The sequence below is a fragment of the Asterias amurensis genome, chromosome 5 (assembly GCF_032118995.1).
Source record: "Asterias amurensis chromosome 5, ASM3211899v1".
Taxonomy (NCBI): Eukaryota; Metazoa; Echinodermata; class Asteroidea; order Forcipulatida; family Asteriidae; genus Asterias; species Asterias amurensis.
Window position 1 is genome coordinate 17,402,267 of NC_092652.1, and position 24,992 is coordinate 17,427,258.

A 24,992-nucleotide genomic window follows, 5' to 3' on the forward strand; every position below is an offset into this window, starting at 1 on the left:
TAAGAAAGTTAATGGAAGTATCTTATACCGAATACGGTGTTTTATCGGAAGCCAACGTAAATCATGCAAAATAGGAGAAATGTGGTCACGCTTTGGAGTACGTGTCACCAATCTAGCAGCGGAGTTTTGGATTCTCTGAAGCTTGTTAATATGTACATCAGGAAGACCATACAAAATGCTGTTCTTCATGATGTGTTATGCACAGATTTCATCCTGAAAAAAAGTAATATAATACTATGCAGTTTTTATGTAATAGCCCTTTACCATTACCTAACAGGCTTCTCGACCTCTGAAATTCTAATTTTTTTCTCATTGCCTATATTTAACACAACTATTTATTCATCAACTCGAAGATTAATGATAAGTTAATACGTACGGGTTTGAGGCGGTTTAGCTGTCGAGACCACTCCAGCATCTATCAAACAAGAAAATAGTTGCCAATTATAAGTAAACTTGTAAAATGTTTGCAAAACTGTTACGGAAAAAATGTACAATTTAGGAGACAATCCTCCAACTTTTTCTTTTTGAAGGCAGTGGACACTATCGGTTATTACTCAAAATAGTTATTAGCATAAAACCTTACTAGTAACAAGCAATGGAGAGCTGTTGGTAGTATAAAACTATGTGATAAACAGCTCCCTCTGAAGTAACGTAGTTTTCGAGAAAGAAGTAACTTTCCACGAATTTGATTTTGAGACCTAATAATTAGATTTTGAGGTCTCAAAATCAAGCATCTGAAAGCACACAACTTTGTGTGACAAGGTTGTTTTTTCTTTCATTATTATCTCGCAACTTTGACAACCAATTGAGCTCAAATTTTGACAGGTTTGTTATTTTATGCATACGTTGAGATACACCAAGTGAGAAGACTGGTCTTTGACAATAACCAGTAGTGTCCAGCGTCTTTAAAGTAAATCTTAGTGAGCACTATTTCTATGGGGCATTCAGTTTGGCTTCTTCAGTGGTTTCTTCCCTGCCTTTCACTTCTGTTCAAATCCTTTTTGTTGATAGTCAATCTGATTGTGAATGAAACAGAGATGGAAAAAGAGCCCTTGAGATGGGTTTTTCAAAGACACATTTGCTTAATAATAACAATAATAATAATAACTAGTTCTTATATAGCGCATTTCACAGTAACGTCTTAATGCGCTTTACAATTAGTGCCCTGGAAGTCATTGGGCCAGTAATATTCCTTTAATCTTTCTCAGATGTCTGGGGAGTATACAACCCTGAGCTGCCATATGGCACTAGTGGCTTTTTCATACACAATATCAACCTCAGACCCTACAAACGTCTAGATAAAACATGTAAAACCATACTCACATAGATTACAGAATTTAAACTCTCCATGGGAGCCAGCTCCTGTGGAGTATCCGACGTATTTAACATCCAGTGGATTAGGATCAGTCCATGTCATGAACGCCAACTCATGTTTCTTGCCCACTGCAATGACTCCCGTGTTCAGGTCGTACGTGATCCAGAAAGCGCGGAATTCTTGACTATTTAGGAAGGCGCTAGTAGCTTTCTGGACTTTGTCCTTGCAAAGTTTACAGCGGCGGATTGATGATAAAGTGTTCTGCTTGTCGCCGATGACGACTTCGTAGAGCAGCTGCTCTGGGACTTCGTCGGATGTTGTACTAAGGAGAATGTATACGTTACGGGATGCCTTATGGAGTTAAAAAAAAAGAATTAAGAATGCTTTAAAATGGCAAAGGAATCATACTGGAATCAAAAAGCGAAACAATTTTTTTCAAAGGCAAGCATTCTTAAAGCCTTTGGACACTTCCGGTAAACAGTTTTGTCCAAAGGCCCACACTACGTGTATCACAAATTATATATAAAATAACAAACCTGTGAAAATTTATGCTTAATCGGTCATCGGAGTCGGGAGAAAATAACAGGAAAACCCACCCTTGTTTCCGCACGCTTCGCCGTGTCATGACATGTGTTTAAAATAAAGCCGTAATTTTCGCTAACGAGAATTGATAATTGTGTTAATGTTTTCTCAAAAATTAAAGCATTTCATGGAATAATATTTCAAGGGGGTCTTTCACCATTACCTTCTGTAAACCCTGTAAGTTATTTGTAAGTCTGTGAACTTTGTTTTTTCTTCTGTTCCGAAAGTGTATAATGGCTTTAAAGAACATTTACATGGGAGCCTGTTATGTCGAACGAATCACCCTAGTTAAATCCTAATGTATTTATAGATTTCCATCATTATTCGGATATAGTAGGGCTCCAATTGAGGGGAAAGTTCACCAAACCACTGGGCTTGCAGCTCAAGTCTATTACCGGACAATAAATTGTTAACAAGACTAGAATCAAAATCAGCCCATTGACCCAATTCACCCAACGTCATCATCAGAATAATCTTGCATGCGCCATGGGCAATGTCATTGTGCGTTATTCAGTGAAGTGCGCAGTTTAGGCGACGCATCGTTTACCCCTAAACCTCTTGGCAACCAAAATGGTGAGCGTGGCACAGTCGCCGCGTGTGATGTTCGTGCAAGGGGTCAATACTGTTTTTATTTGAACAAGCCCTCAAAATTTTGTTAGCTCATTTGTGTTATGAGTAAGTATTGACCTAATTAACCTGATGTCATCATCGGATTATCTTGGAACCGCCACACTGGTGGGCAATGTCACTGTGCGTTATTTTGTGAAGTGCGCATTTGAGGTGACGCAGCGTTTACTTTACACGTAAACCTATTGACCACCAAAATATTGAGTGTGGCACAGTCCCCACATAAGACATGCATGCAAGGGGTCAATACTTTAATTCTCAACAGAATTGAAAGATATTTATTATTCAAAGTAAATTTTTAAACAAATTTTAAGAACCTCACCCGGTTCTTATTCAATAATCAGGTTCAAGAAACACTAAGAGCTTTTAGGAAGCCTCGAGATGGTTGATTCTGTTATAAAAATCCTATTAAAATTTACTGATTTCTAAAGAATTTACTGGGAGAATGATAATCAGAATCAATAATAATAATTAATAAAAACAAAACTAAATTAATATTCTTTATCCCTGATGAAAATTTAACATCTTCTTAAATCGTTGCGGTACCCGCTCCCAAAACATAGGATTCGAACTGCCTCTAGCTACCAGGCATTCTCGGTAGTCTAGTTGGTAAGACACTGCTCTAAAATTGCAAGGGTTGTGGGTTCGAACCCCACCCGAGTAACATGCCTGTGATATTTTTTTCACAGGACTCGGGAAAATACTGAGTATACAGTGGTAACATACGTCGATGTATGGGTAATAATAATAATAATAATATTAACTGTATTTATAACGCGCCTTTTGCCAAAGGATACAAAGCGCCAGGTATTATTACTGCAAGGAGTGGGGCGAATTTTGAGATATAAGACCTAATCCTTAAGCACTATGTAATGGTTTATAAGGTGCTGTGGGGCAATATGCTGCCAGTCCAGCCAGCAACACCGGGGCGAACCCCTCCTCTTTTCGATAAGTGCACTGGGTTCTTTTACATGTGTTTACACAACACATGGGACCAACGGCTTTACGTCCCATCCGAAGGACGAAGCAATGGTTGTGTGTCTTGCTTAAGGACACAAGTGTCACGGCTGGGGATTCAAACCCACACTCTGCTGATCAGAAACACCAGAGTTTGAATTCAGTGCTCTTAACCGCTCGGCCACGACACTCCGACGAAATTGAAATTAATAATAATAATGAACACTAATGCATAATGTAAGTTACTCGATGTTGTTACCTTGACTTCAAACTCAATTCTGTCTACATTAGCAACAGATGGATGGTAGCGATAATTATAAATATCATCTGTAGTCACAAGGAGAGATTCACAGTCTATAGTAGAAAAAAGAAACAATATGGCCAGGGTGTCAGGAAAATATAATTTTGTGGATGGGCGGAGCAAAATCATCTAACAAAAGTTTAATTTTTTTTGGGGGGAATGCACTTTCTTGCTTCTTTCAAAAGGGTCTATATTTTAATATTTCTCAAACTTTTTTGCATTTTTTTTCCTGACCCTTTTCTTTCAATGGTGTACTTTGACAACAAAATAATACCTTATGCTTGTCCGCTTTTTTAGAAACCACTCGCCAACACCTCAGAAGTAATTTCGCGTAAAGTTGCCAACATTTGCCAAAGGTGGCAGTGCACAACTCGTTCCACTTGAAATTGTTGGCAAACGCGCACATTGGCACTGCTTGCGCGAGTGGGAACGCACCCCAGTACACCCCTCTGTGATTGAAACAGAATACTTGAATGTTTTGGTACCTGCTTTAGTTTTGCAGATGTAGCCAGCTTGCTTGTTGCCGCATGGGAGATCATTCCACATTCCTTCTTGAAGTTCACCATAACGGAAATGAACACATTTCTCATTGTTGTTGTAGTGATCTGGCTGGCCAGGGGCCCAGTTGGTAAACCCACCATACTAGAGAAAAAAAAACCACAAAAATGTGTAAATGTCTGCAAACATTGTGGTTACCTCCAAAAAAGCAACTCTGGCGAGCCTGTCTGAAACGGGTGTCAGTGAATCAGAAGAAGTTTTCAGACACTTTACACCACCACAAAGTGAAATCTAGACGTTCAATCACAGCATGGGCTATATGTGTTTCTTCCCTGTGAAGTCAAATTAAAGAAAACCTGAAGACAAATGGGGATTATGAAAAATTACAAAATCAGGGGAAGTCAAATTCCTGATTGAAAAGCCATGGATACTTACTGGGGAGCCATCTTCCCAAACAAAGTCTCCTTGTTTGACTTTGTCATTCAGCCCGATCCACAGGTATGCCTGCAACATGTACGTCCTCACTGTAGTTTAAAAAAATACAGAAACACATGCCTGAATCCATACATGGTGAAACCAATATTATTTGAGATTGTGTTAAATTATTTTGCAGCTAAATTCTTTTGATTTTATTTGGGGTTGAACAAAGAAAACTTTGCTAGAGTGGAGTTTGACCCAATGACCTCAGGATTAACGTGCCGGCACTCTATAGCAACTGAGACGTGTGTTGATGGTCTCCCTATTTTGTCAATATCTTTGTTCTTTCCTAATTTGATTTGTATTTGATGCACAAACAAAATGTTTAAATCATAAAGTGGCTGGAGTACTATTAAACCACTTGATTAATATAATTACTTTTGATTTGATGGACATAACGATGACAATGACTAGAGCAAGCTAGTCGAAACGTTGAGACCAATTCAAGAACTGACTCCGCGGTAGTGCAGTTAATTACGATCCTATAAGATAAAGTAGTAGTCCCAGCTAACCTTCTGCCCGGGTAGTAGTTAGAAAAGCAGGACAGTTCTTTTCAGAACTGAGAAGTCTCCCGAACATCCGATAGTAGAATAAATAAAGACTAAGAACAAACTCTACCTGGCAAGTAGATACACACATGGTATTACCGCAAACCAAATAAATATTTTGAAATAAAAAATGTTTCAAGATCAGATAGAGACTAGAAGGTTCTGAAACCCCTCGATAAATTTGAACACTTACTTGAAAGGTAAGACTGCTCATCCACATTTAGGATACTGGTAAGCTTGGTGTTTTTGTCTTCACAGTTCTTCTTGGCTGTTGCATAATCGATGTACTTTGAATCGATGAAATAGCAGTTGCCTTGGAAGAGGTTCCATCCAGGTTGACAATGGCCGACGCCTGTTAGTAAAATCATTTACAATAGAGTTAAAAACCCAAATTAGGAAATAGTACATTGACAAATTCATGCACGAGTAGGATTTGAAACTTTGCATTGTGGAAATACGATATAGTTAGGTTTGGGGTAACACATAATGATAATCTATAACTGAGTATGGGATGGTTCTGAAAAGAACCGTAGGTTTATACTCAACATTTTTGATCGTCTTCTGGAGAAAGCAGAAAGCAGATTATCAAAACATGGTGTTACCATAAACCTTACTAAATTCAGGCATGATATTTGATCTTTTGAAAAGAATGGGAACATTTTACTGAGTAAGGAGCTAACCTATGGTGTAGATTTTAATAGATTTTTCAGACTTTTTATTCTTAATTTCTCCCAGGCAAAAAACAAAAAAATCATGCTAAAGTAAATCATGCCTGCACTTTTCAGGGTTGATAATTATCAATAATCGAACAGTTTTAAACGTTACTTTAACAGCATCTCAGGCCAATGAAGTCGACCAGATTTTCAAGAAAATAGCATAAATTAGACCTGTCATTTCTTATTTAGATTGCCACAATATAAATATGCGTAAAATATAATCTAGAAAACACTTTCTGATACTTTAAAGTGTAGGCCTAATCTTCTGATTTGGAAAAAAGTAACCAGCATACAGACTTATTAAAAAACTAGAGGAAAGATGGAAATGATTTTTGCTTTTCAAAATTCACACAATGTAAGCAATGCATCAGTAAAAAAATGTGTTGTTTGTCAATCTCACACTAAAATTCTTTGTGCAAAAACGTTGTATCTTGTCATAAAACTTGTTTTGCGTGAACATCCAGGAGATTTTTAAGCAAGAATATACATTAGCATATTTCAACCTGGTGCGTATGGCTAGTGCTATTTTAGGAGATTTTTTTGCACTGACAAGACGTTTAATTGACTTACCAGTGTTTGAATCAATGGGCCAAACCTTGTCACCTACAAGAGGAAAACAAAATAAAAACAATTTAAGCCCGGTTCATACTTCCTGCGAATCCGAAGCGAACTTGATGTGAATTTGACGTCACAACTCCTTTTGCAGTGATATTCCCAAGTGAGTTGAGGGGAGCTGAACTGCTGCGAAATTAGTTGCGAATTTTGTGACGTCAACATTCGCTTCGCATTCGCATTCTCAGGAAAGTATGAGCCGGGCTTTAGATGGAAAAAAATATTATGCATGGATCAGTAAGTAACTACCAGTACATTAACTTGCATGTCGCAGGTTCAAATCTCTCTACACTTAAGTTGTTTTGCTCATTTAAACTTTATTTAACTGAACTATTCATTATTTAAACAAACAAAAAACCTTTGCTTTTGTCTGTCTGAAGTGGTTATGAGGTTTTTTTTTTTTTTAATTTGTATTGATGTACATTATTTGTTTCACTTCAACTTTGAGTCTTTTTATTTCAACCAGTGTATCGTAATTTCATACATATTCATACATACATACAACTAAATATTTATAAAGTGCCTTTACATCAAGATCAAAGCGCTGGAAAGAGCAAGATCAATGGAACTACAAAATTCCACAAATTACATCTGATACAAGTGAGTTTTGAAAGATTTTCATCCAACTTGAGAGAATTTCATCCAACTGTCTTGAGCACCTTTGAACAACTTTGGTTGTTTGGTGCTATATAAATGCTCTCTGATTGAATGATTGATTATAATATCTTTGTTGTACATTCAGACAACGTTGGCATTTAGGCTACTCATTTTAGTTTGTCTTGTAATTAATGTATAAACCAAAATAGTATTTTAAAAACAATTACAAAAATACTACTAACAGTTTGAAGTCTTCTGCATATTATAGTGCACGGTGAACAATATAAAAAATAACATTACCAGCTCTTATTTTGCAGATGAATGCTTGTACATCATAGCAGTTACCAGTCATCCATCGACCCTGAGGATCAGCTAAAATCAGAAAATTATAAAAGTTAAAATCTTAATCATACAATTTCATTTCAATCAAAAAAATTACTTATCAATTGTGCTCCTTGTCTTATTGTATTATGAACTGACGTATCAAGACTGTGTATATGTCTGTGGTACTTTTTTTAAAAGTATTTATGCATTTTAATCTTTTTGGCTTTGAAATTTGTAATGTTTAACAACTAGTTTTACAGTAATTTTTCAGATCCTTTAGGTGTTTGTAGTTTTTTTAATGGTTTCATTGAGAAAACAGCTGGTCTGGCCTAATTTTCTATAAACTTGTTAGTGGGCTTAAATTGGGAGTTATACTTAAAGTTTTTGTTTTTCTTTCAAGTGCTTTGATGAATTTGTATTCATATTGCGCTTTATAAAAACGGTTCTTCTTTCTCTTATTATTATTATCAATATCAATCCAGAGTTTTGGATTGGACTTTCTCCAACAAATTATTTTCGTATTTGTTAGTTCCAACCTGTGTTGTAGGCCTTTCCCCCTAGCTTAGTCAGAATTAAAACTATTTTTCAAAGGCTCAGTTTTGTTGGATCCTTTTGAAATTAGATTTATATCCAAACACTGATGTGTGCTTAAAGGCAGTGGACACTATTGGTATTTGTCAAAGACTAGCTTTTACAGTCGGTGTATCTCAACATATGCATAAAATAACAAACATGTGAAAATTTGATGAGATCAATCGGTCATCGAAGTTGCGAGATAATAATGAAAGAAAAATAACCCTTGTCACACGAAGTTGTGTGCGTTAAGATGGTTGATTTCGAGACCTCAAATTCTAAATCTGAGGTCTCAAAATCAAATTCGTGGTAAATTACTTCTTTCTAAAAATCTATGGCACTTCAGAGGGAGCCGTTTCTCACAATGTTTTATACCATCAACCTCTCCCCATTACTCGTCACCAAGAAAGGTTTTATGCCAATAATTATTTGGAGTAATTACCAATAGTGTCCACTTCCTATAAAAGCACTGTTTAATCAGTATATTCCCAAGTCCTGTGAAAAAATATACAGGCATTTTACTAGGGTGGGATTCCAGATTCCAACACACACCCTTTGCCATTCTAAAGCAGATAAAGACCACTGAGTGTGCCTGGTAGCTAGAGGCAATTTAAACCTGATGCCTCATCACAAAAAAGTGTATCGTTTTTGGGGGGTCATTTTTTGCACCTTTAAAGGGAAGGTACACTGTTGGTTCAGAACAAATATTAACTTAAAAACTGACTTGGTAACGAGCATTGGAGAGCTGTTTATACTATAAAAGTTTTGTGAGAAATGACTCCCTCTGCGGTAACATAGTTTTTGAGAAAGAGGTAGTTTCTCACTTAAATATTAAAAGACTTTTAGCTAGAAGTCTTTTACTCCTTTCGGAAAGCACACAAATTCGTCAAACAAGGGTGTTTTTTCTCTCATCATTTTCTCACAACTTCGATGACCAATTGAGTCCCAATTTTCACAGGCTTGTTATTTTATGCTTATGATGGGATAAACCAAGTGAGAACACTGGTCTTTGACAATTACCAAAGGTGTCTGTGCCTTTAAGTCATAAATTGCCAAATGAACATGGTATAATCCAAAAACTTTTTTATACATACAATGTAGTCATAGTTGCTTGGAATATAAACGTTTTTTGTATTGAGTTGAGTAATTTTGTAACAAAAGATTTTCATATTGAGTCGAGTAATTTTGTTACAAAATTATTGGTGAAACCACTCGGCATTTGTGCACAAATGCAATCCATGTCTATTTAATATTGTATTTCTCATTGATTCTAGTTCTAACCTGTGTTGTAGTTCCCACAGTCAGGATTGAGGGTATTTTTAGGTTCCGTTGGATGCCATTTATTGAATGATATAGAGGATCCCTCAGACCACTCAAAGACACCATCAGATGTATAGTCTGTATAAGGAAAAACAACATCACAATGTTTAGAATTTATTTCAAAGGATTTGGGTACTTTTTGTTGGAAAAAAACACAATGTCCACAGATTACATTAAACTTACACCGTTGCTGAGGTGCTGTAGTTTTTGAGAAATGAGTAAAACAATATCATGAAAATACCTTTTTACATGCTTAAATAATTTCCGTCGCACGATCACTGAGACAAAAATTATTTTCATGACATTGTTTTATTACTCATTTCTCAAAAACTGCTGCACCTCAGCAAGTAATATTTTCAGGGAAGCTTTCTACTACCATTATCTTCAAACTGTGTAAGTTCAGTGAAAATCTGCAGACATTGTTTTTTTTCCTACAAAATGTACATAGACCCTTTTAGTTACACAACTTCCAAAGTGTTTAATTTACACTTCAAAGAGTGCAGTCAGTGACAACTCCACAAAACTTAGATTTACAAAATGAAAAATTTAATAAACAATTGCTTGAGTAAAATCTAACATAATGCAATGTTGTAATTAATTAATTGAATTTAACTTTACAAAGAATTGTCACTGGCCTCACCCTTTCTCGATATCGAGAGTTACAGATTTATTTTAAAGACATTGTATGATGCAATTACTTTTTAATAAAACGCTCACTGAGCGATAAACTCCAAAAGCAAAGTTAAATTATTTATTTATCATCAAATATGACAATTCAGTCAAGGGATGTTTTCGACTATCATTAGACAGTTAAGAAATCTGTGATCTTCAGTCAAGGGATGTTTTCGACTATCATTAGACAGTTAAGAAATCTGTGATCTTCGCGAATTTAATTTCTGACCCATTCTGTAACGTTCCTTTAAACATAGTCAAAGTATTACATTGAGCAACATAGCTCAAAGGCAATTAAATACAAAGGCTAAAATGATTTATTGTACCACCTTATCATGGACCTACCTGATGCCCCCATCCATAGACTATCTATTCCCACAGCGGTCAACATCTGAAACTGGGAGGTGATGAAGAGGTTCTCATCTTCACTGAATTAACAAAAATGATAAGAGAGAAAATAGAAGTCCATTTACTTTTTAAAGGTTTGATCTATCTTGGCCCATCCCTTCGAAAACGATGATGAGTTCTACGTCTGTCACAATCGTCAATTTAGTCTTGAGATTTACATTAAACTTACACAGTTTGAAGATAATGATAGTAGTAAGCTTCCCTGAAAATATTTCTTGCTGAGGTGCTGTAGTTTTTGAGAAATGAGTAAAACAATGTTATAAAAAAAATTCAGCCTCAGTGATCATGAGACGACAATTATTTCAACATGTAAAAACGTATTTTCATGACATTGTTTTACTAATTTCTCGAAAAACTACAGCACCTCAGCAACTAATACTTTAAGGTAAGCTTTCTACTATCATTATCTTCAAACGGTGTAAGTTTAATGTAAATCTGTGGACATTGTGTTTTGTGTTACAAGAGATACCCAAATCCTTTAAACTGATAAATACAAATATCTTTCAATTACGTTGAGTTTATTGAAATATTACTCAGAAAAAAAGTAAGAGAAATTTTCATTTGCAACTAAACAGACACTGAATCCTAAAAACGGTGCAGACAATAGTTGAGTTAATTAAACTTCAACGTTTGTATCAAATAGGTATTATTAGTAGAATTTTAGTATTTACTTTCTGTTCAGTTTTTTCTACATCGTTTTGTGAAGCTGTCCTGTCAGGGAAATTGTGTAAATCGTTGGGAAAGACACTTGATTAAGTTAATTAAAACAGCAGTTTTTTAATGTCTTTGTGTACCAAACCATGCACTGTCAGTACTCAGAAATGGTGGGGGACCATGCAGTAGCACTTGCAAGTGCAGGCTAAAAAAGATCCTCTAGAATAATAACAATAATAGTAATAATAATAACAAGCGCATTTCACAATAACTGTATCAATGCGCTTTGCACTAGTGCGCTGGTCATAGGGCCAATAACATCCCTTTTAATGTTTCTAAGCTGTAAAACAAAAATGATTCTCAGCTCCCTTGGAAGTATACAACCTGATGGGCAACAGTTTATATCGCTCCAAAGGCTTTTTCATTCACATTATCAACCTCTATACCCTCGCAGGCACCCATTTATACCCCTGGGTGAAGAGAAGCAATAATAGTAAGGTATCTTGCTCAAGGACACAAGTGTCACGACCGGGATTCGAACCCATACTCTGGTAGAATGAAAGTATTGAAGAAGCTATCAGTGTATTTGCCCCAAAGCAAAGAATGATGCAATATATACAGTTCAAGAGAACTTTGTAAACGTGTTGGATAATATATTTTCCAATACAATTGGTAGACTTGATTGGCTATACAGTTTGCTTATTATTGACACGCTTTATCTGAACCAAAGTCGACACCAGTGAATGTATACCGGTACATTTGTTGCTCAAAGTTCACAGATAGTGTTGTGTCCCCACAAGACCTGAATTTGATAATATCACTGGGTTAACAAGACAATCAAAACCGCAGTTTATCTCAATATTAAAGATGCTATGTCAGATTTTCGGCCCCAAACTTTAAAAAATAATGTTTTTTTGAGTGAATGGTATTTCAAAGAGTATCACCCGCTCTAACGAAAACAAGTTTAACTTTTACTTTTAATGGACAGTAACCATGACAAAAAATAAAACGTTTCTTATAAAACACATAAGAATTGGTCACGTGATATACTGTTGGGATCCCGACAAAAACTAATTTTGAGCACTTTATTTCACTGCTACTAATAATTGGCGGACTTTTTCGAGCAACGGCTCAAATGAAAGCTTGTAACTTTCTCGACCCCAATCAAAATTGAATTTTAAATCAAAATTTTGGGATAAAATTGGCCAAAAATCTGACTAGCACCACTAGTTACAAGTTGCAAAATCATAGCTCTACATATAAATACTACATTCTTGAATTGCACTGTGACCTTATCAGCCATTCCTATCTAAAAAACCTTTTGAATAGAGTAAACTTCACTTTGTGTGTTAAATTTAATTTTTGTCTGTTACGCTGACTTGCAATTTTCAAAAAATGTTTTAGAGTGGGACTTTGAACCTGTGTCCTCTAGATTAATGTGATGGCACTTGTCTTAACCAACTGAGCTATCTAGCCCTAAGTTGGCGGTCTCCCTATTTTGCCAATATCTTTGTTCTGGGGTGCCAGTCAGAAGCCATTTAACCTGTAACTGCTGTGTAGCCAGGGATCATGCGGCAGCAGAGGGATCATCTGAAGGAGATGCAACTTTTTTTTCCAAATATCAATTGTATAGACGATGTGAACTTTGTTTACAATAAGTGTGACCTTGTACATTCTTTGAATATTCTGGCAGGCACAATACTGCACAGGTCATAATGGGAAAGTTGACATTTTGTGACATAATTTCCACATAAATCCAAGAATTATGAAAGTAAAAGCTGGACAAGTTTTGAAATGCGCCCCCTTTCATAATATCAAAAGTTGACAAGAATTAGACAGTGCAATCTCCATAAAATATAAGATTTTATGATTTGTTCCATTAGGCTGTGTACAAATCATGCCTGCAGGAAGTCGAGGCTCTGTGGCTCTTTTGTAAACATGTGATGTCACATCGTCTATAAACCATAAGAGACTAACTGGGTAAATTTATAGTAATAATTTTGGGTTGAACAAAGAAAAATTGACTAATTTGAATTAAATTCCTCAGACTGAGACAGTTGCTGTCACATTGTATTGGGAAAGCTTTTGTATAGTTACATCAGAGACGACGAACACCCATATATCATGTTTGTCGACCCCATAAATGGAGGACTTCTCTTTGTTCTTCCGAATCGTTTGGACAAAAGTAAAGCAAAGAAGTATTTTACATGAACAGGTTTGCGGTAACACCATGTAATGACTATCTCTAAATCTCTATATCCCACGTGCAATAATAACACACCACAATCTCACAAACGTTAATTATAAATTTATCGCCCAGTCTCCAGTATGTTTCTTATCACTTTTTGGTGATTTTTCTTGTAACTGAATAAAGCCATTGTTTGTTTTTTGATGTTTTTGTCAATATTTTTATTGTGTGCGAGCATTTCAGTTACCTTTTTGGGGGATCTAATTAAGATTATTGTATTGTACTGTATTGTTATAATTGGTTTCAACTCGTTTTTTATTTATTTTTATGAAATGCACCAACCTGGTTATGCTGACTAGGAATCCACCATAAGCTTCACAGGTTGACTTAGCAGCAGGCCACGTCATTGGAGAAATGGTATTGATTTGGTAACAGTATCCTCCATGGATCCGCCAGCCTGGGGCACATGTTCCTGATGGGTACACAAGTTGTAGAGGAGAAAAAAAAATTGCTTGGTTTTAAAGATGCTATGTCAGATTTTTGGTAGATTTGACCCAAAAATTTAAATTTAAAGTTCAATAGGTATTTTGATGGGAGAAAGTTACAAGCTTTCATTTGAGCCATTGCTCGAAAAAGTCCGCCAATTATTAGTAGCAGTGAAATAAAGTGCTCAAAATTAGTTTTTGTCGAGATCCTGACAATATATCACGTGACCGATTCTTATGTGTTTTATAAGAAATGTTTAAAATATTTGTCATGGTTCCTGACCATTAAAAGTAAAAGTGTTTCTCGTTAGAGCAGGTGATACTCTTTGAAATACCATTCACTCAAAAAAATCTATTTTTTAATGTTTGGGGCCAAAAATCTGACATAGCATAAAGGCACTGGAAACTTTTGATAAATGCAAAGACCAGTAGTCTCACGTGGTAAATCCCAACATATGCATAAAATAACAAGACTGTGAAAATTTTGACTCAATTGGTCATTAAAGTTGTGAGGGACCAATGAAAGAAAAACACCCTTTCTGCACAAATTAGTGTGCTTTCAGACGCCTCATAAAACAGGCTCCAGGCCGGAAGACTGTTATTATCTGGGTGAGAAATTATCTCTTTCTAAAAAATACGCTACTTCAGAAGGAGCAGTTTCTCACAAGGTTTTATACGATCAACAGCTCTGCTTGTTCATAATACCAAGTAAGTTTTCATGCTAACCATTATTTTGAGTAGTTACTAATAGTGTCAAGTGCCTTAAAGTGAGGGTATATCATTGGTAAATACTCCAAAAAACTATTGGCCATAAATTATATTTAATTGGTAAGACTAACACACTTCAGCTGTTGATAATGTATAACATTTTGAGAATTAATTCTTTTCTATGGACTGTGGTTTAAGATAAAGGGATTCAAAAAGATTGCAAATCTGAGAAATGTTTCATTTTGAAACATTTCTGACATTAAGTATTCCAAATCAAGGAATACCCTTTCTGCCTGCACAGTACCTCTCTAGATTTTTCTTTTTACGACATCTCAAAAATGCAGGATGCTACCATCGTTATCACCTTTATAACATTTTTAGCTTTAGGATGATAGAAATTATACAACTTTTTTTTCAGGTTTACTACTAAAGAATGACCCTTACCTTTAAAGTTGGACTCCATTATTTTACAAATTAAAACTCAGTAAGTAAGTAAGGTTTGCATGGACACCATGTAAAATCGCTTTGCTCTGAGAAAAGCCGGTTTGTACTAAGGGAATAAATGAGTGGTGACGAGTTCTTAAATGGCCATTTAAAACCGGCAGGGTCGTGGCCAAGTGATAAAGCCCCAAGCCCAAGGCGAGGGTCTTTATCGATTGTCCACGACCTTGCAAGGTTTTAAACGCCCGTTTAAAGCCATTGGACCCTTTCGGTAAACAGTGTTGTCCAAGGCCCACACTTTGTGTACCACAACTTCTATATAAAATAACAAACCTGTGAAAATTTAGGCTCAATCGGTCATCGGAGTCGGGAGATAACAACGGAAAAACCCACCCTTGTTTCCGCGCGTTTCGCCGTGTCATGACATGTGTTTCAAATAAATCCATAATTCTCGTTAACGAGAATTTATATTGTTTTGCTGTTTTCTCAAAAAGTAAAGCATTTCATGGAATAATATTTCAAGAGAAGTCTTTCACCATTGCCTTCTGTAAACCCTGTAAGTTATTTGTAAATCTGTGAACTTTTTTTTTTTTTCTGAACCGAAAGGGTCCAATGGCTTTAAGAACGAGTCACTAATCTTTTATTCCCATTCATAAATACCATTATGTTAAAAAGCAAAAGAATTTCACAGTTATAGACAATCTGTGACAATCTGTTTCTTTTGCGAACTTTCGAAGTTTGTAAATTTTAACATACTTTTGTAAAAACGTTTTGTGTTCATTGGGTTGTGTATACGCACGTGTACAGATAGATTACGCGCCATTACTAATAGCTATGAGTTGCGTTCCGCGTGAGTAAAATTGGCGTACATGAGCTTGCGTGCCCAACACACAAAGCCAGCCGGTCTAAAACAGCTCTAGCTGTGTCTTTATCAGCCGTTTAAACACGACCACGTGACGCACTCTCAACCAATAGGATTAGCGAAACTGTCTGGGGTATTTCTGAATGCTAATACTCATTGATACCATTTCGCATCACACAAAGAGACAAACCAAGGACATATGATATTAATGGTTTTACCTTTAGGTTTCTCACATGTGAATCGTCTTTTGTCTGTGCATGCAGCAGTTGTCCATTTCCCATCAAGAGGTTTGTCCAAAATCTCAACACAATCGCCGCCCTTGTCAAAATACCTAAGAAATTAAAATAATGAGATAAACAAAATTACGAATCGGATGTTTTGCAGAAGGACGAAAAGCTCCACATGACCATCTGCCGAGCAAAGTACAGCATTTCGTTGTCGTGGCCGAGCAGTTAAAAGAGAACTGAACTCAAGCTCTGATCAGCAGAGTGTGGCTTCGAGTCTCGGTCTTGACGACCCACTTGAAGACCCACACCGTTTGAAGACCCACTTGTTTCTTAAATGTATGTACTGCCTCCCATTTTGGTAACTGTTTGGTTTAAGTTTAAATTTACTCAATTGTAATTTGTTTGCTTAGAACTGCTACTGGCTTCCTTCAAAACCCCTTTGAAGACCCACTTTTTTTCTTTTTTTTTAACGTTTGTTCTGCCTTCTAGGTTTAGTTATGTTTGGTTTAAGTTTAAGTCTACTCAATATTGTAATTTGTTTGCTTAGAACTGCTTCTGGCTGGTCTAGGTTTTGGGGATGGTTCATTTTTAGACTTTTTAGTATGTTTTTATAATTGTATTGCTGTTTTTTAATTTCTCAGGTTTGTTAATGATTAATTACTTAGTTTTATTGTTTTTGACCTTTGCTTTTTAAATTGTTTCTCTGTGAAGCGCCTCGAGTATCTTTTAGGCGCTATTTAAGTTTTCGTTATTCATATTATTGACACTTGTGTTCTTAAGCAACACGCTTAATTATTATTGCTTTGCCCTTCTGATTGGAAGTAAAGCTGTAGTCCTGTGTGTAAGAATTTGGCCTCTTGTTGAGCAGGCACTAGGAGGAGTAGTGGTTAATAACAATACTGATAATAATCGTAATAATTCTCAGCTCATAATGTGCTTATACACTTGAAGGTTGCCCACAAGCACTCATATTTTTTCTACACATTTATGTAAACTAATTTTTGGTATTATAAGTCTAATTAGCACAACTGCTCTAGAGTGTTTATAAGGTTGTGGGTTTGAATTCCACCAAGTGTATGGCTACACACCTACGTTTGAGCACATCACCGCTCCATCAGTGACAGTCCACAGGTCACACATCTACACCCATTAGTTCCAACTAGTGTTGTTTTTCTTTGCACTTATTCACTAAGCACAACTTTCCAACTTTTTCACACACACCTAGTCTTCACCTCAGCTTTTACATCCAGAAGTGGCCCAGAGAAGCATAGATATAGACATATTAATTTTGGTTGTTTTTTAAAGTTTTTTTTACCCATACACCGATGTGTGTTAGCACTGTATACTCAGTACTTTCCCCGAGTTCTGTGAAAAAATATCACAGGCATGTTACTCTGGTGGGATTCGAACCAACGACCCTTGCAATTCTAGAGCAGTGTCTTACCAACTAGACTTAACATCTAAGATATAGACATGTTCTGACACCCATGGTTACACAGCTATGTTCTGATACCCCTGTTCCGACACACCTATGTGTATTTTCCTTACCCTAATCCAAACCCTATAGTGCGTAAATCAAAAGGTTTTTTTCTGAACTTAGGGTTGAGAAAACACAGTCACATATAGTCACAGAGTATACAGTGCTTCATCATGCATTAGTGTAGAACAAACTTGTTTCTATATTAATGCTCATAGTTAGAAAAAAATATGCAAGAATTGTGAGACAATTAACCTACTTATTATTTGGTTGGTTTACTGCCCAGTTCTTCAATGTCCCAACATCTGATCCGTCAACCCATTGATACTTTCCTTTGTAGGTCTTCTGTCAAAGCAATAAATACAAACAAACCAACATATTATACACCAAACCAACATTCCAACATAGCAATATGCAACAAATGGAAATTTGGTTGGTAATCCTAGTTTTATCAAAGAAGAAATTTCATGCTAAGCAAGTTTTTGTGCTTAGCAGCTCTATGAAATTGGGCCCTGGCACTTAATCAATGGACCGATCCGGCCTGTCAATCAAACTGTGCGCGTTCACCCATTTGACCAATCACAGCAATCATTGTGGTCGGACAAACTCCGTCATGTGTGCGCGTATATTTGGCACGCGCGGCAGAATCGTGCAGAATGTCATTGGGAGTGCTTGTACTCATGTCTTGCTCACGTGCGCAGTGGGCGGAGCTTAGTGGAAAGCCGGAACGGTCCATAGTAGCTTTGGGATGGGATTACATTTTGCTCTTCACAACCAGGCTCCTAGTGGATGATATGGATGCCTATCCAATTCAATTCAATTGAATGCACATTTATTTTTTCATGTTGACTATCACAATTAGACATACAGTTGAAAGAATTTACAATCAGTATAATCATGAAGAGATGGATGCCACATAAATGGATGCCTCACGGACTGTGAAGGGGTTACTCTATTTCAGCCCAAGGTGGCAATTGATTTTGGTAGCAATTGATTTTGGTTGATAGCCCAAATCAGTTAAAGACACTGGACACTTTTGGTAATTGTCAAAGACCAGTCTTCTCTCTTGGTGTATCTGTGAAAATTTGAACTCAATTGGTTGTTGAAGTTGCAGGATAATAATGAATGAAAAAACACCCTTGTCACACGAAGTTTTGATTTCGGGACCATTAAGGTCTCAAAATCAAATTCAAATATTTTAGTGGAAAATAACTTCTTTTTCGAAAACTACGTTACTTCAGAGGGAGCCATTTCTCACAATGTTTTATACTATCCCAATGTTTTATACTAAAATGTTTTTAACAGACCTCCATTGCTTGTTACCAAATAATTTTTTATGCCAACAATTATTTTGAGTTACCAATAGTGTCAGGTGCCTTTAAGTGTAGCCCTCACCTTAAAGCGGCCATCTGGCCTTGTGATATGTCTCATAACAAAATCATAACAAAATAAAAATATATAAAAATGAACACATCAAACCTTATCCGTTAATCCGATCCAGAACGTTTTCCACTTCTTAGAAATGGCTTGGGATGTGACAACACTCTGCTCATCTGTCGAACCAATCACCATCAAGTCAGAATCTCGGTCCCGACAGTACTGTCTAGCGTCCTCCCACGTTTTGGTTGAGTCGTAGAATTTGTAGCAAGAGTCAAGACCAACGACCCATCCGTTGTCTTCATCACAATCCAAGGGTATATCTGGAGTTCCAAAAAGAAGTTTGAAAACAAACTATGCAAAGGTCATGGGTTTCGAATCCCACCCAAGTGATTTGCCTGGTACACAGTGCTTAATACACATATAGGAAAACAAAACTATATTCTTTATCCCGATGTGAAAATAACACACAAAAATTAACATCTACTAAATGAACTATATTGCTAGTGTATGCTAGAGCTAGAATATAACAATTTTTTTTTTTGTGAGTTTTTACAGATAATGGTAAATTGTCCATGCTCCAGAGCATGAAAGAGGGAGGGGGGGGGGGGTGGTTGGGAGGGGGATCCATCTAGTCACTTAAAATGAAATATCATCTACGAAATACATAGATAAATATCATCTAAGAAATACATAGGAAAAACTTCTCTAAGGAGTTTTGATCATGACGAAAGCCTCCATTGAGATAGTCTGAACGGTGCGTTCCACTTGCGCAAACATACTGCCGTTGGTGCAAAGGATTTTTTATCGTTTGAATGGTTGGTTGCCCTGTAACGAAGATGCCGACACCGCATTCATCATTTCTTCTGTAACGTTGGTTTTTACTGTATTTGAATTAGTCCAGCTATTTTGAACATCATGATGTCAGCTGATTAATGGTGCACAGCCCATTCCACTCAAAATTATTGGCAAATGTGCGCAACTTTGTTTGTGAAGTGGAACGCACCCCTGATGCCATACACCAAGGCACGTGAATTACGCCAGATACCAGCCATAAGCACCTGACGGTATCCTAGCTGCCAAATGTACCTTAGACCCTCATTCACCAAATGTACATGACTACATACAAACATTATGCACAGGCAGCAGCAGACGATCAAAACTACAATTAACTGCTGGTTTATGAGCTGACAGTCACTTCGGAGCAGCCAATCATAACGCAGAAATAAAAGGTTTACGTCACTGCAATCATAGGGCCTGTATGACCAGTGCATGTCTTTAAGACAGCAGTCTACACTGAAAACTCCTGAGAAATTGCCTTCTTTTTTATCAAAGAGGGCGCTGTCTAGCTAGTGACATAATAAGTAGGCCTGTAACTGTATACCTTGTGTTTTATGCAATGAAGTAGAAATTGGTAGGAAGTGTAACTAACAGGGTCCAATTTCATAAAGCTGTGAAGCGAAAAATACTCCTTAAAAAAAGTTCTTTGCTTATGCAGAAAATGGAGGGGCACCAGGGTAACAATGTCACCTTTAGGGATGGCTGGTAAACTTTATCTGCTAAGCAAGATAGTTCAAGTGCTAAGCAAACTTACATTTAACTGGGTCCAGGGCCTGATTTAATGCAGAACTTTGTGCCTAAATAGTTGCTGATAAGCAAAAAATAACCAGGATACCATTCGCAGCTGGTATGAAATATTTTGGCATGTGATAACCTTAATTTAAAAAACTGTTCAGCCAAAGAAATAAGGCACAGTCACAGCAATGTCAACTCTATGAAACGTTAGCTGGTAAACTTTATATCTGCTAAGCAAGATTGTTCTGTGCTTAGTATGTTTGGATAAGTTTGTTGAAACTAGGCCGAAACTGGAGCCGTTCAAGCAGAATCAATTTTGCTTACAATTTTCTGTTAAGCAAAATCAGCAGGATACCAGTCACTGCTGGTGTATCAAATATTTTGGCTGGTATCCTTATAATCAGCTAAGCACTTAGCTGTGGATCTAGGGAGAGGTGAGTGTTTAAGGGACTGGAACCCTAATTATTAATTCTATTAATGAGTAAAAACTTGTGCTTACCATTTGGTCTTTGGCAAATAAAGTTCTGTGTGAAGGAGCATGGTACATCATTCCATTTTCCATTGTACATTATCTCCACACAGTCTTCATTACCAGAATTGTTGGGTTCACCTGGTAACCAATTTGGACTGTAATATGAAAACAAATTATAGTAAAAACTATTTGTCAAAAACCAGTCCTCTCACTTGGTGTTTATCTCAACATGAGCATAAAATAACAAACCTATGAGCATTTGAACACAACTGCTCGTCGAAGTTGCAAGAGAATGAGAAAAAATACCCTTGTCGCAACATTGTGTGCTTTCAGAACTGTTCCTCAGTGCTATTTACAGCTCTCCATTGCTTGTTACCAGGAAAGTTTTTTAAGAGGGATAATTTACTCAATTTGCTCAAGATATTTAAAAGTCAACTCACCTATTTTGAGGTTTAAGTTCTTCTCCATTGACCCATGTGAATTTACTTTCTGTGCTGAGGTCATGCAGACCAATGTAAAAATCCACTCCAGTGTTTTTGATCTGCTTCTTTATGAAGCCCTGTACCAAGAAAGCAATATCCAACAAAAATTTAAAGACACAAACAAAACTATATTTCAAACAGATTGGGGTATTTTTCTGAACAAACATCAACTTTGAATCTAACTTTTCAGTGGTTTAAATGGAATAATACATTTTTATTCTTTTAGGTTCAAGTAATATACTACAAGGGAAATTGACTGAGAATTTTTTAAACAGAGACAAATTGAATAGAAATATAGATTTGAACCTGTGCTACTTTAAGATTATCAGCCTCTTGTTCTAAATAAATCAAAAACCATTCAACCAAACTGTTAAAACTCATCATAAATGGTTATATTTCAGTTAAAATAGTTTGCTTTGTTTGGCATTTTGTGCACTTTCATATCAGGCTTATTTTGGTTGAGGCAATCAAAATTGGTAGGGAGTGCTTTCTGGTTGAAACTTAAAAAGGCACTGGGACACTATTGGTAATTACTCAAAATAATTATTAGCATAAAAACTTACTTGGTAACCAGTAATGGGGAGCTGTTAAGAGTGTAAAAAATTGTGAGAAACGGCTCCTTCTGTAGTAACATAGTTTTCGAGGAAGAGGTAAATTTCCACGAATTTGATTTCAAGACATCAGAATTAGATTTTGAGGTCTCGAAAACAAGCAACTAAAAGAACACAACTTTGCTTGACAAGGTTTTCTTTTCTTTTCATTATTATCTTGCAACTTTGACAACCAATTGAGGGCAAACTTTCACAGGTTTGTTATTTTATGCATATGTTGGAATACACTACGTGAGAAGACTGGTCTTTGACATTTTACCAATAGTTTCCAGAGTCTTTAAGCTGTTTGAATGGCTATTTGTTCTGTACATCTCAGCAAAGAGAGAGTGAATGGGCGCGACTTTGTCCATAAACAATAAGTTGTCTGACTGAATGTGCTCTTTCTAAAGAAAAACAATAAGAAGGCTCCTCACATAGAGAGAATCATCCGTCAAGACAACTAAGTCAGTGTCTTGATCGTAAGACTGACAATCCTTCTGAGCTTCAAAGAAACTCTTGGAGTCCATCTTGAGGATGATGCAAGAGTCTCCATGCATCAGCCATCCATGAGGACATCTCTGAGCCAACACTACAAAAAGAACGAATGACAAACGCTTTAATAATAATAATAACAATATCAAAGTCTTTTATAGTCCACGTATCTACCAAACAAGGTACTCAAGACGCTGAGTATATACAAACTTTTCAGAAAGATAGGTTGTTGAAGTGATGAATTCTGAGACCCAATTAGTTAGCACCTTATAAGGGTTTACAAGGGGCTACGGTGCATTGGGCAGCCACAGCCAGGAACGCCGGCAAACCCCTTCTCTTTTCGATAAGTGCACTGGGTTCTTTTCAAGCGTAACGCTTTGGTGCTCTTAACCGCTCGGCCATGCAATTCCACATGAAGACAGAGTGACACAATTTTGAAGCAAATAGAATTAGCTGATGCAACTTGTTTACCTTCCAATACATGAATCATATAAAAAATAAGCACAGTCTTTTCCAAAGGGTAACTAATGACAACACGACAAACACAAACAGGTGTACTGTGTCCCGAAGGCAATCCAGATGATAGAGATGAAAGCACACAAACAAAAGACAAAGAGGAAGGTAGTAAAAAAAGAAATATGAGACCCCCGCCCCCATTAGCAAAATGAAAACAATATTCTTGGGTTCTTGTGACCAGTTAAACCTACATAAACCTTGAACACTTTTAATTTGCAAGCAAACTTTTGTAGGAATTGGGGAAAGCTTGTTCGTTCCAATTTAAAATGGGGAAAGCTTTGTTTCATTTTGTTACACTTTATAAAGTTTTCTTTTCTTAGAGATGCTTTTATATGTTATTAAAGGAACTTTACAGAATTGGTAAGAAACAAAAATCGTGAAGATCACAGATTTAAATAAAACTTACACAGTCTAATGATGATGGTGATACTAGAAAACATCCCTTGAAATATTTCTGTCTGAATTTTCAGATTTTGATGAGAAACAAATAATCTAATTTTGCGTTTGGAGTTTATCGCTCAGTGAGCGTTTAATTCATTTTTGTTTTGGCATCGATGCAATGCAAAAATTTTATTCAGTTTTTCACTATTCTTGAATGACCCAGATGGCCGATCAATCTCAAACTTCTACAGGTTTGTCAGTTTATGTTTATGGTTGATTACATAAAGTTCTTACACTGCCAGCAACTGTTTTGTTAGCAAAACCAATTCTGTAGTATTTTAAGTATTTTTGATATTTATAGTTATCAACCATGGAGTTTGATAATTTATGGAACAAACTTTGCAAGACCATCCCATGCCACACTGATAGTGGATGATAATGATGACATTGAGAAAAAAACTTATACAAAACAAGAACGAGAACAAAGAAATAACAACAACAAGGTCGAAGATGACAACGACAACAATAACAAACGGCAGCAACAGCAACAGCAATTCAGCAAAAAGAACAAAAATCAAGTAAAACGAACCCTAAACAAACAAAAACAACAACAACAGGCAACAGCAACAGCAACAACAATGAAAAGTGAGTCTTCAATAACACTGTGTTTTCTTATTTATCCCAATTTGTTACTGAAGTGCAATCTGCAAGACAGGTAAAAAACAATTGTATTTCTGTGGTCAGTCAATCGCTTGTATAACCTTTGATTCAATACACCTGCTACATAAATCAATTCACTGAACTTTCCGAACTTTGTGCCCATTGCAATGTACTTTGTTACCCCATTAACTAGCTGTTAGCATGTATTATACAAGTTTACTCAGCGGAATTCTTTCTGTGATATAATTGCATAAAAAAAGTATTTTGCATAGTAATTTCAAATAATTACTCCTGAAAATGGGCTTTACATAAAGTTACAGTGTATGTAGTTTGTTCATTATAAGAAAGTTGTTTGGGTTATCCATGGTTGTATATGTACATGTAATTAAACAAAAATGTGACTTCATCACAGATAGTCCATAGAGCAAGGAAGTTTTGTCTCCCTCCTATCTTAGAGCAGTTGAACGGCCGTTCTACATTTATTCGAAGAAACACACTCTTTTAAAAGTTCGTTTTTGTTGTAGAAGAAAAATTATAAATCTTTCACGATAAATAATGGGATAATATTTTTAAATACTTGTAAATATCAGCCAAAGTAGTTTGAAACAGGTAATAGCGCCGTGCTTTTGGCATACATTTTCTGATTGTTTAGTTTTTTTTCTCACAGCTAGCCAAGCCCCACAAGCAAGTTTAACATAACAAGATGAGTTTCAAAAACATTTTCAGAAACAAATAACTTACCAGACTGCAGCAGCACCAACAGCAACAACGGCAAGAAAAACCTCATGTTTATCCCATTTGTAGCATCAAAAGACAAAACAAAACCCCACCAATCACTCGGATATTTGGGTGGGAACGTGAGTGGCACAGAAAGTGGT

The 24,992-nt window shown here is 36.3% G+C and overlaps 1 protein-coding gene and 1 non-coding gene across 2 annotated transcripts in view; one reads left to right on the forward strand and one right to left on the reverse strand.

Moving 5' to 3' along the window:
* Nucleotides 1-24,992, reverse strand: part of LOC139937867 (C-type mannose receptor 2-like) — a 75,966-nt gene extending 50,974 nt beyond the window's left edge. The window contains exons 1-18 of the mRNA XM_071933230.1: nucleotides 24,856-24,992; nucleotides 22,500-22,654; nucleotides 21,434-21,552; nucleotides 21,021-21,148; nucleotides 19,049-19,269; nucleotides 17,829-17,914; nucleotides 16,084-16,196; nucleotides 13,712-13,841; nucleotides 10,465-10,547; nucleotides 9,409-9,525; nucleotides 7,531-7,602; nucleotides 6,592-6,624; nucleotides 5,499-5,657; nucleotides 4,716-4,804; nucleotides 4,268-4,424; nucleotides 3,741-3,835; nucleotides 1,324-1,666; nucleotides 377-415 (exon numbers count right to left, since the gene is read on the reverse strand). Coding sequence (XP_071789331.1) covers nucleotides 377-415; nucleotides 1,324-1,666; nucleotides 3,741-3,835; nucleotides 4,268-4,424; nucleotides 4,716-4,804; nucleotides 5,499-5,657; nucleotides 6,592-6,624; nucleotides 7,531-7,602; nucleotides 9,409-9,525; nucleotides 10,465-10,547; nucleotides 13,712-13,841; nucleotides 16,084-16,196; nucleotides 17,829-17,914; nucleotides 19,049-19,269; nucleotides 21,021-21,148; nucleotides 21,434-21,552; nucleotides 22,500-22,654; nucleotides 24,856-24,901 — 2,185 coding nt within the window. The 5' untranslated portion in view covers nucleotides 24,902-24,992. The remainder of the gene's footprint in view (nucleotides 1-376; nucleotides 416-1,323; nucleotides 1,667-3,740; nucleotides 3,836-4,267; nucleotides 4,425-4,715; nucleotides 4,805-5,498; nucleotides 5,658-6,591; nucleotides 6,625-7,530; nucleotides 7,603-9,408; nucleotides 9,526-10,464; nucleotides 10,548-13,711; nucleotides 13,842-16,083; nucleotides 16,197-17,828; nucleotides 17,915-19,048; nucleotides 19,270-21,020; nucleotides 21,149-21,433; nucleotides 21,553-22,499; nucleotides 22,655-24,855) is intronic.
* On the forward strand, nucleotides 3,116-3,188 carry Trnaf-aaa (transfer RNA phenylalanine (anticodon AAA)). The gene has a single exon. It is a non-coding gene; the product is annotated as a tRNA-Phe (tRNA).